Source organism: Aplysia californica, unplaced genomic scaffold (genome assembly GCF_000002075.1).
Source record: "Aplysia californica isolate F4 #8 unplaced genomic scaffold, AplCal3.0 scaffold00112, whole genome shotgun sequence".
NCBI lineage: Eukaryota > Metazoa > Mollusca > Gastropoda > Aplysiida > Aplysiidae > Aplysia > Aplysia californica.
This window is the reverse complement of record NW_004797382.1, coordinates 119559-136854: the sequence shown is the minus strand read 5'-3', so window position 1 is coordinate 136854 and position 17296 is coordinate 119559. Positions and strand designations below refer to the sequence as shown.

Below are 17296 nucleotides of genomic sequence, written 5' to 3'. Positions count from 1 at the left end.
CAGCTTTACTGCAACCTGCGCTCCCCCAGTCTATCCAACTCCGACTCGAGTAATGCTGTCTTTCAGTTTTCTCTCTATTTAGAGGCCCAAACGTGAACTTCTTCAAGTTTCTCTTGCATACTTGCCTCATAAAAGCCCCCAGTATCCCTTATGGCTTGATTTTCCGTTGATCCCGATTTTTTTCACCAGATCCTGATTTTTTAAACTCTAAAATCCGGATTTTTAGATTTCATAGAGTTGCAGGTCTGCATATCCATGCTCTATGGTTTAAACTATTTTTATTACCCCAGCAGACCCTAGCACTCTTAAGAACATTCTTGGCTTCGAGGGAAGCATGCCGTACAAGCTGTCATTTTTCAGATGCTAAAAGATCTTTCTTATCCGTTCACCTTCATGGGCCAAACTGATCCTTGAGCCCATGAACCCGCAACTTCATGGTAATGAGTCTGGTAGCCTACCAAGGCCATTGAGCCTTTTTACACTTTTTCGTAAAAGATGTTCTGGTTTGACTGTTTTTGATGGTTCACTGTATCATTATCAAGTAAACAGTCGTGTATCTTACAGCTAATACCTTGAAACGGCTTAATTTATCTTTTTTTTTTTTTATGCAACATAACTGGTACCTTGTAACGGCTAAATTGATCTTGTTTTTTTTTATGGTTATTATCAAATTTTTCATTGCTTTTCTTTTGTTGTTTTTTTCCTTTCCAGATGGCAGCAGCTTCGGATCGAGAGATTCTGACAGAGGTGGTCGCTATGGTGATCGCGATAGAGGTGGTTTCTCTGACAGAAGCTATGGCGACAGGGACCGGGGCTTCGGCGATCGAGATAGGGGCTTCGGCGGTGACCGGGACAGGGGAGGCGGTTTTGGAGATAGAGATCGCGGGTTTGACAGAGACAGAGGATTTGGTGGTGACAGAGATCGTGGTTCCTTTGGCGATCGGGACAGAGGGTATGGCGGAGATCGTGATCGTGGTTTTGGTGATCGGGACCGTGGTTTTGGTGGTGACCGGGATCGTGGTTTTGGTGGAGACAGAGACCGTGGCTTTGACCGAGATAGAGGCTTCGGTGGCGACAGGGACAGAGGCTTTGGTGGCGACAGAGATAGAGGCTACGGTGGAGACAGAGATAGAGGTAAGTTTTTTTTACGATTATTTTGGGGGGTGCGGGGAGGATGGAGTATTTTCTGTTAAACAAGAGGATGTTGTCTTGGGGGTTCCAAGTTGTGTATGGTGTAGGGTTGAAGTCCCCATTAAATAAACTTATTTAAAAAGAGCCTTCTCCCTTACCTCACAGAATATCTAATTTGTTTTTAGTGAGACTTTACCACAAGACTGGAGAGCTCTAAACATGCAAAACGATAAAAGTTCAAGATTTGCCTGTTTAAAATTTGGACGAGGCACCAGCTTGATTTTTATGAAATGTTTTTTTTTCCTTTAGTTATGTCCCTATGGTCATTCATTGAGACAGGCTGTCTCTTTGTTTGCTCCTTTGTTATTTCCCCTTGTAGGCTACGGTGATCGCGATCGCTATAGCAACGATAGGGGTTATGATGGTCGTGACAGAGGTGGCTACGGCGACAGTCGAGGGGGAGACCGATCGAGAGGTTACGGCTTCAATCGGGACCGTGAAGACGGGGGTAAGCACAAACTACTTTGTGTAGCAGCAGCTTGACTGGCTTGCTGGCATTTGCTTTGCTTTGGGGTGCTATCTAAAAACACCCATCAACTTCATGAAGTCAACTGAGTTTTAAGAACCTTTATGAGTATCTCGTTTACATGTGATGACTACTCACTCTTATTTTTGAAGTCAGTTTTTTTTTCCTTTTTGTTTCGTGTGCCCTTCTGCTGTGAGTATGAGTGTCTTTTTTTCTGTCTCGTAATATTAAAAGAGACTACAGAAACCTGCAGTGTCGTCTGTTATATCACAGACCTTCTGTTTGCTTATGAACACATTACAAGAGAAAACTAAGGTTCATGGCTTCACTTACAGCTGCAAAATGCAGTTATGTATGTAGTAAAGTCAAATACTGAGACATAATAGTTAAAACAAAAATATCTACTTTAGGGTGTGGGAGGGAGGGGGGAATTTGTTATCCCATTTGATGCTTCGCCCGAGTTTGCTTCATCTCTATTTAAACTGCTAACTGCCTTGTAAATGAATCTCTGGCCTTGAAATTAAACAATTTGGCACTGTGAGATGAAAAAAATGTACCAGTGCTTTTTTTTTTTTTTTTAATAAATTTTCTAAGACAATGGCTGAATAATTTGTCTATCGTCTCTAGCAAGTCACATGTCTCCACTACCATTCGGAAGTGAGAAATTTAACTTTTTAGTACACATTGTTCTGTTTTCAGCCACAGCAATAATGCCAATATCAAGTTAGTTTTTGCGGCAGTGAAGGGGCTGACCTGTTGTAGGAAAAAATAGGAAAGCCCACAGTACTTTTGGCTATTGTTTGTTCACAAGGCTTTCATGGTGTGGAGATATGAGATCCTTGCAACACACGCATAGCTGCCAACCAGTATATAAAAACATGCGTTTTTGAGAGTCTGTGCAAGGAAGTCAATTCTAGTGTCAGAAAATAAGAAAATTATATTCTCTGTTTTCTAGTAATGCGCCTGTGGACTTGATGAAAATTATGATTTTTCTAGACCAGATTTGCGAATAATGATAAGTCAATTTGGAAGATCTTGACTAAACATTTTTGATAGATCTTTTGACGTTATGGTTGCAAGGTTTGCTTTCCATAGCTTGAATTTATTTAATGTGTAAGTGGGGGGGGGGGGGGGGGGGGAAAACACTTGACCGAACAGGGCCTACCATCTTGACCCTGCCCCCTGGGGCGAGGCTTGTTTTTTGGTTTTGAAAAGTTGGCAGCTTTGCTTATGTTTTGCACATGTTCTGAACGGGGGGGGGGGGGGGGTACCGGTTGGTTTTGGGAGGTTGTTTGGCTACAGTTTTTGCTGTCATTGTGGACTAAGTAAATGAATAATTCTTTGTATATGATTGAAAGTAAGTGAGATAACCTTGAGTCAGTGAGTTGAGCAATAATTTCCAGTCTTTGATATTGTTTGACTCAACAAAATTTTGTTTGTGTAGAAACAACTTTTCGCTTAGCGAATTACTGTATATGCTGTTTTGGCAGGTGGCACAAAGCCTTTTTGTTGAGGATTTCACTAATTTAGTTTTATTTTTCAGGCATTATAACTGAAAATTGGTAGTATTTCCATATTTTGTATAAGGAGGGCTGGAGGGTATAACAAGTAGTCACTGTTTTCTTTTTCCTGTTTTTTTTTTTAATGCTGTTTCATGTGAGTGTACTTCTCATTATTCAAATGAGCAGTCTTTGTGGGTTGTTGGCGGGTGCACTGGTGTGGTTTGCTTGAGTGCGCGAAATTTGTCCAAGTCAGAGCATCCAGAAATCTAACTGCGTGTGTGATTACACTTTTTTGTCTCAAATTACTCAAAATCATCTTTTCTTTTACACATTTTTGGATCTTGAACTAGGGAGGCATGTTTCTTCTCCTTCTTGTTTGTATTTGTTACTCTCTTGTGACATTGAAAATTTGGCACATTTGTGACCTATTTGTGTAGTAAGTACAGTTATGCTTACTGAAACAAAATATTGATTGCTTTGTATTGTCTGTGTTTGCTAGGCCGATTTGGTGGTTCTGGTGGAGGTTTTGATGACAGATACGGAGGTGGAAGACGCGACGATTACAACAGAGGACGTCGGGATGATGGATTTGATCGCAGGTTTGTCCAAGTTTGATATATCTTAGTTTTTCTCGATACTACGCTTCTTTTTCATGTCTTAGGAAAACATGTTCGAAATGTTCACCCCACTTTAAGGCATCGCTCTTTCAGTACTTGAGTTAGTTTGACCATGGCCAAACTTTGCTGTTACTCTGCATTTTATCTTCTCTATGTTACTTACTTTTATAAAAATCTGTGGCACACTTGTAATAACTATGGATTTGTGGTTTCTTCTGAATAATATTGGTGCATTTAGATAAGGACACTGGGTTATCTAAGGCAGTTTTAATCCTCTTTTAGTTCTATTATTGAGAATGGGGCCACAACAGCCAGCATCGAAGGCCTACTTACAATGTGGAATTTTATGGTTTTATGGCAGAGGGAAGACCATGAAAAAGAAAGATTGATTGAGTCAACGAAGCCGTTAGAAGCACACAGTTTATGAAATAAAAAGGCAACAGTAAAGTAACAATAAAAGGTGCATGTTTCTCAGGCCCCCCCAAGCCCTACCAGGGATGTTATTATAGTCCTCAGATCTCCAGACAATGTGTCCCTCAAATATTTTTTTTACCTCTCTTTCTTGGCACTAAGAAATCTTGGTTTACTGTTTCACTTGCTATTTTCCCCTCAAGCAGATGCGTATTTTGTTTGTTTGTTTAAAAAAAACGTTTAAGATGTCTGCAAGTTCTTTTCTTTTTGTTGGGACAATAAATTTTGGTCAGCACATTTTAATGTATATTGATGTAAGTTTGTACTTTTTTTCATTTTCAACAGACCTGCAAGCCGGGATGGCAGCCAAGGTTCGTTCATTTTCCTAACATTTTCTTGTCTTTTATGAGCTTTTATTAAATTGAGTATGATGGTGTATGTACATGAGTGGAAATGTTTGATTTCTTTTGTTTTTGCTAAGAAATAAAGCCTCACTGATACAGATATATAACAACTACTTTTTTCTTCGTGAATGATTTGTCTTTCATTTTTATTCGTTATAACCCTGAATGACAGCCAATGATTGTCATTTTTCTATCAACAATTCTCTAATTCTCAGCTAAAAACACGTCATGATTGTGTTGTTCTTGTTGAACTGAAAAGAAAAAAATCTTAACATTACTTGTCCTTCCTGGTGCAGAGCGCAGGGATGCACCGACAGAGCGGCCACGGCTAAAGCTTCAGCCTCGCTCCAAACCTGTGGAGAAAGAGAACCAGCCGAGCACTCGCTCGTCCATTTTTGGCGCGGCCAAACCCGTTGATACGTATGCTCGGGAGAAACAGATTGAGGAAAAACTCAAAGGCAAGGATGACGTTGGGTAAGTTTGTCCCTCTTACCTCTGTGGTCTGAGTGTTGTGGCTCGCGATATTGCTGGAGTGTTGTTTCTGTTGTGGCTACTGAGTAGTGTAGAAGACTCTGGGCAGAAGGATTCTGTTCAAAATTTCTGTGGGAGAAAACTGCCTGAGAATGAGAATACATGTATCTTAACAGAGTGGTCTTCGAAAAGGTACGCCTTGATTTAAGACTTTACTATGCCTTTATGTTTTATTTAGTTAGGCTGTTCTAGTATTAGAGAAGGCAAAATATTGTACATGTCTCCTCTCTCTGGTATGAAATGAGAAGTGGAGAGGTACAATTTTTGTGTGCGTCTCTCTTGTGTTTCTAGTTATTTATCAATGCAGTGCCACTCGTACTTTTCTACAAGTTTGATTTCTGCCCTGAATTTTGTTTACTCTGTGTCCAGGTTTTTTTTCTTCGTATAGCAGTGGGAAATCAATTTCCGAGTTGGTCGCTGGTTTTAAATTGCTCTAATGAATGGAGATTGGTACAAATATTTTAATGGGCTTTTTGTTTGTAGGATTGATATTCCTACCCATGACAGCTTGCAGACCTGAGTGTGTTGTGTCTCTGTGAGTTGTAAGTGGTAGGAACAGAGAACTCGCACAAGTCACATGTACTAAAGCTCCCGGTTTCCTCTGTGCTGGGCAGCTTAATCAGTGTGACTACATGTGAATGCTGAATCCTATTTTTTTTAGTGTGAAGAGATGTCTTGTTTAAAAAGTACACTATACTACTTCATTTACAGCATTCTTCTTTTTTTTTTTTGTGTGTTTTACAAAAGCTCATGCATTACTGTCGCAAGAAGTATGAGTAGCTCGAACAATTTTTACTCATCATGTAAAAAAAGTAGTAACTTATTATTCTAGCAACAAGGATTCTGTGATTTCATTTTCCAGGCTTACATAGTTGCATGTTTGAGGCAGTGAATTTTCTGAATAGTAATTGATATATTCTGATGCTGTCTCAGAAGTCTTCTATTTAGGAATTCAAGGATGTTTTCTATTGTCACCAAAATACAGATGTCTGTGATTTAAGGAGCGCTCTTCAATTTTCATGCAAAAGATAAATTGTTTCCAGAGATATTTTCAAATGTCAATTGTTTTTGTAGTTCCTGTTTGAAAATTGCTCCCCCTTTAGCACAGGCTGGCTCGAACAGCCGGGTTCGAAACGACTGGCTTCCTCAATGATCCAATTTTTAAAAAATAAAAGCGTAAACGCGATCAATAATGATAGCAATTGCTTTTGTTTGTTTTCCTTATCCTGTTTTGTTCATTTAGTCTTTTCACAGTTCAGCGAAATGAATGTTTTGGGGTGCCTGCTCTGAAATGATGCCGAGAGGGGTTTACAGCTGAAATATTTTTATGGTTTATAACGGTTATCTTTTCGTGCGTGTAGAAATAAGTGTCCTACCCATGACAGCTTGCAGACCTGAGTGTGTTGTGTCTCTGTGAGTTGTAAGTGGTAGGAACAGAGAACTCGCACAGGTCACATGTACTAAAGCTCCCGGTTTCCTCTGTGCTGGGCAGCTTAATCAGTGTGACTACATGTGAATGCTGGCTCACATTATTTTGTGAAGAGAGGGTGTCTCATTAAAAAAAATCACAGAATACTACTTTGTTTACAGCATTGTATGTTTTTCTCTTCTTGTGTGTTTTACAAAAGCTCATGCGTTACTGTCACAAGAAGTATGAGTAGCTCAAACAATTTTTACTCACCATGTAAAGAAAAGTAGTAACTAATTATTCCAGCAACAAGGATGCTGTGATTTCATTTTCCAGGCTTCCATAATTGACCCCCCGGGGCAGTGCCACTGACTAGTGTCTTTAGGCCATTCCCAAAGGGGGGACATTTCTTGTTCAAGCACAGTAGAATTGTAAATGGTCTGATTCATCTGCTTTTTCTTTCCTAATCCTTACTATTGTCATTTTCCTCTAACTTCTTTTGTATGTTTGTCACTCTCTTGTGACCCGCTATTTCCGGTGTGCCTTGATAGTCGAAGCAGACCTTGAGCTAGAGAGGTGAGCAGAGTAAGTCTGATTCCCTGTAAAGACTTCTCTGTTGATACCCACCCCTTGGCGCTCATATGACCTTATGCAGTTGCGATCGCTGTAAAACGCTCTACTATATTTTTAAAAAAGATATTCCATAGATGCATGTTTGAGGCACTGATTTATCTGAATAGTAATTGATATATTCTGATGCTATGTCTCAGAAGTCTTCTGTTTAGGAATTCAAGGATGTTTTCTATTGTCACCAAAATATCATTGTGATTTAAGGATTATGCCTTTCAATTTCAATTTTCATGCAGAAAATGAATTGGCTCAGTTCAGCGAAATAAATGTTTTTTGGTGCCTGCTCTGAATTGAGGGGGATTTACTGCTGAAATATTTTTACGGTTTATAACGAATATCTTTTTGTGTGTGTAGAAGTAAGTATCCTACCCATGACAGCTTGCAGACCTGAGTGTGTTGTGTCTCTGTGAGTTGTAAGTGGTAGGAACAGAGAACTCGCACAGGTCACATGTACTAAAGCTCCCGGTTTCCTCTGTGCTGGGCAGCTTAATCAGTGTGACTACATCCAGTTTCTAGACCACACAGATATGTTATGTGTTATGTGTTCGCTTACTCAAAAGGTGGAAAGCAAGGCTGGAAATATATAACGTTCAAAGTCAACTTTTAAAGCTAATTTTTTCTGTACTTAAGTAAGATGCATGTCCAATCTTGCAAATATTGGGGTTGACTGTTTTTTTCTATTCCCAAGAACAGAAATGTGCGAAATTGTGTAGATTTAACACCTCTTTCAACATTAAAGCTTTAAAGAGATTAAAGAGGCAGGTGCTTCAAATTTAGTGTCCATCTTTGATAGGACTGGGCCAAATGGGAAAATTGTTGTTAATGGCCTTTCCCATGGACACAGTATTCGACTGAGCTGAGCCTCGAACCTTTGAAATGGCAAGCTCATGGTTGGGGTTCAGCTGCCTTACCACTAGACAACAGATGCCACTGCTTCTGTTTCTGAGAGTGATTGAAAAATTGTAGGTCATGAGATCAAACCTGCCTCTAAAACAACACATCTGTTTTACTGCCGGAACTTTTGATATTTGTCATTGATGTAGATTCACTTGAGCATATATATGTGAGGCATCATGGTGAAATCAAATGCTCTTCAAAATAATGAAATCGAAGCAACAAGCATTTTCCCTTCAGTGAGGCAATTTTTGTCGCATTTGGGGGGGGGGGGGCAGCTAAGGACCATATAAAAATAAAATGTTGATTTATGGCACAAAATATGTACATTTTCAGTTTCCAAGGACTCTCAAGCTATAGAAGTTACCAAATTTTGGCGGCCATTTTCTTGCTAAAATTACTGCAGAAAACAGGTTACCCCCACCTTCAATCGCAAATATCTGGACTTCTATTCAAGACAGATGGGTATTATTTTCACCAAAAGAAAGACAAATAATAAGCTTTAAGATTAAACCAATAACTCCATGCCCTAAAATTGATGAGCGTCCTATCCTATATATATGCTGATGGATAATTGTATATGTTCCTGTAATGTTAAGTGTATGAAGCTATGATAGAGCAGGAATGTGCATCATAGAATTGAGACCCAATATTTAAATTATTTGTATTGAATAAGAAATGTCCCTAGATTCTTTCTTTGTGTTCAGGCAGCGTTACTTGTTTGATTTCAGACCCCGATCCAGACGTGCAGATAACGAAAGCTCTGGTGGAGACAGGCGCAGCAGTGGAGACCGCTCAGGTGTGTTTGATCAGTTGTGCCCAACGTGCAACGGAATGCTTTGAAAAGAGAAATGGGTGGCTGTTGTTGGTTAATATGCTGTTTTTTGGTCATTTCTTTTTCAGTCTTTGGCTTTTTTTTCTCAGCTGTGCATGATTGTGGCTCTATCCAGAGTCTTCTCACTTGCTCAAAGGGAAACGGAAAGTTTTATGTGTGTAGGAGAGGATTAAAAGATTCCTCCATTTATTGACCTGAAAATAAGGCCACCGTTGTAAATTGTTGGCAAAAAGATGATTGTCTTCAATAATAGTGTACTGTGACTGAGAAGAAAATAGTGTGCTGTGTACAAATTTTTGTGTTGTGGGTTTTTTAGTCAATTAATGTTTCATCCTTTTGTGCATTAAATTTTCAGTGTATTTATGTGATTAATCATTCTTTTTGACTTGTTAAAGTCATACTGGTGCTTGTTAGAATTTCTACTTTATTTCTCAACTGCTAGTTCTATTTCTGTCTGCTTTTTTGGGGGTCTTTTTCCACGCAGAGGGTGATAACTGTCTGCTTTTTTGGGGGTCTTTTTCCACGCAGAGGGTGATAACGATAGGTCTCAGAACTTTGTTATTACTATGGTTCATTCATTTTGAATGGCTTTTAGGAGGCGCTCTCTTTGAAAAGCAACTGTATTATTAGCCTGTAGATATGTGCTTTTTCGTGGACATTTTAAGCGGTCGAAAAGATGCTCGCTGATAATAATGTTAAGGTTGTGAAGTGTCTTTTCAACATATTTTGAACCTGAGAAGTACGTCACTCTCAGCTTGTAGCACCTTTTTGCTTCTCTTTTTGTGCAATTACACAACTGAAAAACCCAAACAATTTTCAAGGGAAAATTTTCTGGCACTGTATAGATACTTGTTGAAGGGTATCAAACAAATGTCTTCCTTGTGTTGGACAAGTGAAGTGGACTTTTTCTTCTTCTCCGTTGTTCATATTTTGCTACTATTGCCAACCGTTGCTCTCTGAAACACTTCCTGTGTCGGATGGGTGCAGAAAGTGGGCGGCGCAAGAGCAGCCTCACCAGCGTCTGTGCTTCGGTGATTAGACCTGGTAGGTAGAGTCGCAGTGGGATCTCTTGTGTGCTGGTGATGGCAGCTTTGACACCCCCCTCCCCCGAAAAAAAGGGGAAATATTGAAACTCAACCAACATAATCCTGTAGTAGTCGTCCTCCCCATCCCATACTAGTGGTTTGTGTTCAGTGTCTGTCTTTTGAATTGTCAACTTCTTGTTTATTTCAGCTTAATGACAATTGTTAGAGTCATTGATGTTCTTTGAAAAATGTCCCTGTGTCTCTACATGTGTTTAGACCTGCATGTTTGCCGACAATTGTCTGAAATCCAACAATCGCGACCAGACCCACGACCCGGCCGATGCTATCGCTAGGCCCACCTGTATTAGTCAATGTTGCGAAATGCGAGGCCTGGCCAATCGCCAGCACCCCCTTTTTCTGCAGTCGGCTTTGTCTGCACTTTCATGGACTTTTTTTACATTTCTGAAGAGCCATCGCAGGTTCTTTTTTGGAGGCTGATGCCCCCGGCATGTACCTCTACAAGTGCTGCGGTTTTATGATGGGGGGCTCTCGTGGCCTAGAGGTTAAGGTGTTGGCCTCTCCTTCAAAGGTCCCGGGTAGCGACCGGAAAATTTTCTTCTCTAAAATTGTCTCCTTTCACCTCCTTTCCTGCTCTCTAGCAATGTTCTGTTGTCTGCTTTCGTTTCCACTTTCTGCCCCCACCCCCTCACCTCTTTTGCCCCCTCCTCTGGGCTCCTGACCCTTTCTGCAGCCTTTCTACTGCTACTCCGTGGCTCCTCCTAACTGCTGTCTTTCTGCCACACCCCTGATCTTCTAGTAGGAAAGATCTACACATAGCCTTCTCGGACACGGGCGAAAAATCTCGGAGGGCTCGTGTGCAAGTTGCGCACGTTAAAGATCCCTTGGTGGTCTGAAATCGATAAGTGTAGGCTTCGGCAGCCGCCTGGGCAAAATTAAAAATTTCCTACCAACTGAAAATGTAGGTGTGTCCCGCGCTCTCATATGACCTTATGCGGTTGCGAGCGCCTTAAAAACACTTACCAAAACAAAACAACAAAAGCACTTATAAATGGGGGGAACGGATGGGGGGTAGTGTTGTGTGCGGAAAATTTTCAGACAATCTGGTTGAGGCTCACATGCAGGTCTAGTGCTTGTTAGAGATCTTTATTTCTTGTTTGAGAGGGTGTTTTTTGTTTTGTTTTGTTGTTTTTTTTCCCCACCTGCTTTTCTTTTTCCTTTTTCTAGTGTTGAAGAAAGGGTGGCTTGATTGTGTTTTTATTTTGTTCTGTTTGGCTTATTAGGAAAACAAAATTATACATCCTACCATAAATACAGACAGGTCATTTTGGAGGCAGTATGCCTCATGTAGTTCAGTTGCTTGTCTGTTCGTTATTTGTCCTTTTTTTTTGCCTCTGCCATAATTCTATTTGTTCCTGTCAGTAGAATAAAGAAGCCTTTTTCTTTTTATGATTTTAACCATATTTGCTTAGATTTGTTTTGTACTGCTGTTTCTTTATGGGGAAGTTGATAGTTTGTCCCACTGAATGTTCTGGAATGTCTTTCTTTTCTGTTTTGAAGTCTTACATTTGCTTGTTTGATATGACCATTGCTTCATTAGTGTTTTAGTTCAGATACGTTGTGTGAATGAATTTTGAACAGTGTGCCTCTCAGTGTTTTCAGGGGGCTACTTAATTTTTCTCTATTCTTATGGAATTCAAATTCCAACTGGCATAGACTACATCGTTGTAGACAAGAAAGGGGTTGATTGTATTTTTATCTCGAAGAAGCTCACACAGGGAATATGATTTCGTGTTGCAGAGCTGGAAACGTTTGTATTGCGGTTTCAGTTCCCCTTCTCTTACTTGTACACCATCTATTTGTATAGCTTAGTTTCAATATTGTTCTGCTCTGCTATTTCACAGTACTATTATAAATTCTTCTGTTTTAGAATGTAGCTTCTAAATGTTTTTGTTTTTATAAGTTTGGTTTATTTTTGGTTTTGTCCTATTGTCAACCTTTGCTTTCGCGTTAATGTGTCTATAAATCTTTTAAAATGCTGTACAATTCTTAAATGGTGTATGGGTGCTGGAGCATCTGTTAGGAATCTTGACTTCCCTTAATCATTTGTCATTCCACGATTTTTCCTCACAGCCCCAGTGTCTCGCAGAGACAGCGAGCATTCTCGCACCTCAGATGACCAGGGGGAGGAGGGAGCCCGGTCCCCGACCAGCGGCAAGTCAGCTGATCCTGCCCAAAAGATGGTGCCTGCCCCACCGCCGAAGGATAACCCATGGGGGAGGAAGCGCGAGGGGCCGTCCGACGCTTCGAATAACGCCGCTCCAGTCTCGCCGACGTCACAATCAGCTGACAGGGCCCCGCCCCCTGACCGCAGAGATGCTCCGCCCCCTAAGGTGTGTCATCACTCATTTGCCGGCATTGTGGTTTTTAAAAAAACATTTGTACATCAGGTGATGGGAGGGTGCCTCTTGTAGGCCTTGCTTTTGTCCTTTTCCCTCCGTTCCCTTTCTTCAAATGTCTGTTGTTCTTGTCGAACATCTATCGTATTTATCTCCCCCCCATCTTTTTGTGTGTTTCTTACTCTCTTGTAACACCTCTAATCTTCGTACCCTCTTGGGCGATGCTACTGACTGTAGTGTCTTTAGGTCCTTCCCAAAGGGGGGGACATTAAATGTTTTTATGCACAGTAGGATTGTAAATGGGCTGGTTCATCAATGTTATGCTCATAACTGCCTGAACTGCAACAGGGAACTGCTGTGTTTTCTTTCCTAGTCCTTACTATTGTCATTTTTCTTCTTCTTCTTTTGTATGTTTGTCACACTCTTGTGACCCTCTATTTCCGGGGTGCCTTGATAGTCGAAGCAGACTTTGTGCTGTTGAAGCTAGAGAGGTGATCAGAGTAAGCCTGATTCCCTGTATGGATTTCTCTGTTGATATCCACCCCTTGGCGCTCATATGACCTTATGCAACACCGTAAAACACCTCTAAAGTAAACTAAACTCTAATCTTTGGCACTTATATGACCTTATTGTGTTACAAATGCTGTGAAACTCTTACTAAAACAATCTCTCTGTCTCTCTCTCTCTGTCTCTCTCTCTCTCTCTCTCTCTCCTTCTCTCCCTCTCCCTCTCCCTCTCTAAGTTTTATTTCTTTATGATCACCAGTCAAATGCTTGGGGCCGCGGCCCTCCTGCCCGCTCGGATGGTGACCGTCGAGGTTCTAGTGACAGAGCTAATGGAGGCCGAGACGCTCAGTGTAAGTGATAGAATCATAGATTGTGGCCAGGACCAAGCAGTGACAGGGGTGTTGGGGATGTGGGGCTGAAGTGAAATGTGGAATGTTTATCAGCATTGGGGATTTCCTACAGGGACATTTTGGGAACTTATGAGGAAACGTTCTATTTTATAGAATAAAATATTCATTGCTTGGTCAAAGCATGTCTTTTAGAGATGTTTCTAGTGCTTTTTACTGCTGTTGTAACTTGATTTTTGTTTTTTGGGCTATGCGTCCTGAAACTTGGATGGAGCAATACTCCCAGTGCAAATGTTCTTTTTGTTGGTCTCGTTCTGTGTGTGGTTGTTCTGTTTTCAGTTCACATTACTCAGTTTGAGACTAACAGCATTTGTTTATTTGGTTGTTTTTTTTCTGCGCTGCACTTGCAACCTTGTTTGCGAACAATATCTCACACATAAAGGGGGGGCTCTCGCTTGCTTTGTGGAGTTTGTTTGGCTACAGTTTTTGCTGTCATTGTGGACTAAGTAAATGAATAATTCTTTGTATATGATTGAAAGTAAGTGAGATAACCTTGAGTCAGTGAGTTGAGCAATAATTTCCAGTCTTTGATATTGTTTGACTCAACAAAATTTTGTTTGTGTAGAAACAACTTTTCGCTTAGCGAATTACTGTATATGCTGTTTTGGCAGGTGGCACAAAGCCTTTTTGTTGAGGATTTCACTAATTTAGTTTTATTTTTCAGGCATTATAACTGAAAATTGGTAGTATTTCCATATTTTGTATAAGGAGGGCTGGAGGGTATAACAAGTAGTCACTGTTTTCTTTTTCCTGTTTTGTTTTGTACTGCTGTTTCATGTGAGTGTACTTCTCATTATTCAAATGAGCAGTCTTTGTGGGTGGTTGGAGGGTGCTGTGGTGCGATTTGCTTGAGTGCGCGAAATTTGTCCAAGTCAGAGCATCCAGAAATCTAACTGCGTGTGTGATTACACTTTTTTGTCTCAAATTACTCAAAATCATCTTTTCTTTTACACATTTTTGGATCTTGAACTAGGGAGGCATTTTTCTTCTTCTTCTTGTTTGTATTTGTTACTCTCTTGTAACATTGAAAATTTGGCACTTTAATGACCTGTTTGTGGTTGCAAGTACAGTTATGCTTACTGAAACAAAATATTGATTGCTTTGTATTGTCTGTGTTTGCTAGGCCGATTTGGTGGTTCTGGTCGAGGTTCTGATGACAGATACGGAGGTGGAAGACGCGACGATTACAACAGAGGACGTCGGGATGATGGATTTGATCGCAGGTTTGTCCAAGTTTGATATATCTTAGTTTTTCTCGATACTACGCTTCTTTTTCATGTCTTAGGAAAACATGTTCGAAATGTTCACCCCACTTTAAGGCATCGCTCTTTCAGTACTTGAGTTAGTTTGACCATGGCCAAACTTTGCTGTTACTCTGCATTTTATCTTCTCTATGTTACTTACTTTTATAAAAATCTGTGGCACACTTGTAATAACTATGGATTTGTGGTTTCTTCTGAATAATATTGGTGCATTTAGATAAGGACACTGGGTTATCTAAGGCAGTTTTAATCCTCTTTTAGTTCTATTATTGAGAATGGGGCCACAACAGCCAGCATCGAAGGCCTACTTACAATGTGGAATTTTATGGTTTTATGGCAGAGGGAAGACCATGAAAAAGAAAGATTGATTGAGTCAACGAAGCCGTTAGAAGCACACAGTTTATGAAATAAAAAGGCAACAGTAAAGTAACAATAATAGGTGCATGTTTCTCAGGCCCCCCCAAGCCCTACCAGGGATGTTATTATAGTCCTCAGATCTCCAGACAATGTGTCCCTCAAATATTTTTTTTACCTCTCTTTCTTGGCACTAAGAAATCTTGGTTTACTGTTTCACTTGCTATTTTCCCCTCAAGCAGATGCGTATTTTCTTTCTTTTTTTAAAAAAAACGTTTAAGATGTCTGCAAGTTCTTTTCTTTTTGTTGGGACAATAAATTTTGGTCAGCACATTTTAATGTATATTGATGTAAGTTTTTACATTTTTTCATTTTCAACAGACCTGCAAGCCGGGATGGCAGCCAAGGTTCGTTCATTTTCCTTACATTTGCTTGTTTGATATGAGCTTTTATTAAATTGAGTATGATGGTGTATGTACATGAGTGGAAATGTTTGATTTCTTTTGTTTTTGCTAAGAAATAAAGCCTCACTGATACAGATATATAACAACTACTTTTTTCTTCGTGAATGATTTGTCTTTCATTTTTATTCGTTATAACCCTGAATGACAGCCAATGATTGTCATTTTCCTATCAACAATTCTCTAATTCTCAGCTAAAAACACGTCATGATTGTGTTGTTCTTGTTGAACTGAAAAGAAAAAAATCTTAACATTACTTGTCCTTCCTGGTGCAGAGCGCAGGGATGCACCGACAGAGCGGCCACGGCTAAAGCTTCAGCCTCGCTCCAAACCTGTGGAGAAAGAGAACCAGCCGAGCACTCGCTCGTCCATTTTTGGCGCGGCCAAACCCGTTGATACGTATGCTCGGGAGAAACAGATTGAGGAAAAACTCAAAGGCAAGGATGACGTTGGGTAAGTTTGTCCCTCTTACCTCTGTGGTCTGAGTGTTGTGGCTCGCGATATTGCTGGAGTGTTGTTTCTGTTGTGGCTACTGAGTAGTGTAGAAGACTCTGGGCAGAAGGATTCTGTTCAAAATTTCTGTGGGAGAAAACTGCCTGAGAATGAGAATACATGTATCTTAACAGAGTGGTCTTCGAAAAGGTACGCCTTGATTTAAGACTTTACTATGCCTTTATGTTTTATTTAGTTAGGCTGTTCTAGTATTAGAGAAGGCAAAATATTGTACATGTCTCCTCTGTCTGGTCTGAAATGATAAGTGTAGAGGTACAATTTTTGTGTGCGTCTCTCTTGTGTTTCTAGTTATTTATCAATGCAGTGCCACTCGTACTTTTCTACAAGTTTGATTTCTGCCCTGAATTTTGTTTACTCTGTGTCCAGGTTTTTTTTCTTCGTATAGCAGTGGGAAATCAATTTCCGAGTTGGTCGCTGGTTTTAAATTGCTCTAATGAATGGAGATTGGTACAAATATTTTAATGGGCTTTTTGTTTGTAGGATTGATATTCCTACCCATGACAGCTTGCAGACCTGAGTGTGTTGTGTCTCTGTGAGTTGTAAGTGGTAGGAACAGAGAACTCGCACAAGTCACATGTACTAAAGCTCCCGGTTTCCTCTGTGCTGGGCAGCTTAATCAGTGTGACTACATGCGAATGCTGAATCCTATTTTCTTTAGTGTGAAGAGATGTCTTGTTTAAAAAGTACACTATACTACTTCATTTACAGCATTCTTCTTTTTTTTTTTTGTGTGTTTTACAAAAGCTCATGCATTACTGTCGCAAGAAGTATGAGTAGCTCGAACAATTTTTACTCATCATGTAAAAAAAGTAGTAACTTATTATTCTAGCAACAGGGATGCTGTGTTTTCATTTTCCAGTCTTACATAGTTGCTTGTTTGAGGCAGTGAATTTTCTGAATAGTAATTGATATATTCTGATGCTGTCTCAGAAGTCTTCTATTTAGGAATTCAAGGATGTTTTCTATTGTCACCAAAATACAGATGTCTGTGATTTAAGGAGCGCTCTTCAATTTTCATGCAAAAGATAAATTGTTTCCAGAGATATTTTCAAATGTCTGTTGTTTTTGTAGTTCCTGTTTGAAAATTGCTCCCCCTTTAGCACAGGCTGGCTCGAACAGCCGGGTTCGAAACGACTGGCTTCCTCAATGATCCAATTTTTAAAAAATAAAAGCGTAAACGCGATCAATAATGATAGCAATTTCTGTTGTCTGTTTTCCTTTTCCTGCTTTGTTCATTTAGTCTTTTCACAGTTCAGCGAAATGAATGTTTTGGGGTGCCTGCTCTGAAATGATGCCGAGAGGGGTTTACAGCTGAAATATTTTTATGGTTTATAACGGTTATCTTTTCGTGCGTGTAGAAATAAGTGTCCTACCCATGACAGCTTGCAGACCTGAGTGTGTTGTGTCTCTGTGAGTTGTAAGTGGTAGGAACAGAGAACTCGCACAGGTCACATGTACTAAA

At 40.1% G+C, this 17296-nt stretch overlaps 1 protein-coding gene and 1 long non-coding RNA gene across 5 annotated transcripts in view; both read left to right on the top strand.

Annotated features, from left to right (window-relative positions):
- LOC101859924 (eukaryotic translation initiation factor 4B) overlaps nt 1–17296 on the top strand; it is a gene marked incomplete in the record, with an annotated part of 48392 nt that overhangs the window by 11936 nt on the left and 19160 nt on the right. For 3 of the 4 annotated variants that reach the window (XM_035969073.1, XM_035969074.1, XM_035969072.1), the window contains 8 exon segments: nt 712–1134; nt 1511–1639; nt 3659–3758; nt 4533–4558; nt 4888–5065; nt 8786–8853; nt 12066–12325; nt 13097–13187. In XM_035969073.1, coding sequence (XP_035824966.1) covers nt 712–1134; nt 1511–1639; nt 3659–3758; nt 4533–4558; nt 4888–5065; nt 8786–8853; nt 12066–12325; nt 13097–13187 — 1275 coding nt within the window. 4 annotated transcript variants of the gene reach the window in all.
- LOC101859777 lies at nt 14380–15658 on the top strand. The gene is made up of 3 exons (XR_220337.3): nt 14380–14467; nt 15242–15267; nt 15597–15658. It is a non-coding gene; the product is annotated as an uncharacterized LOC101859777 (long non-coding RNA).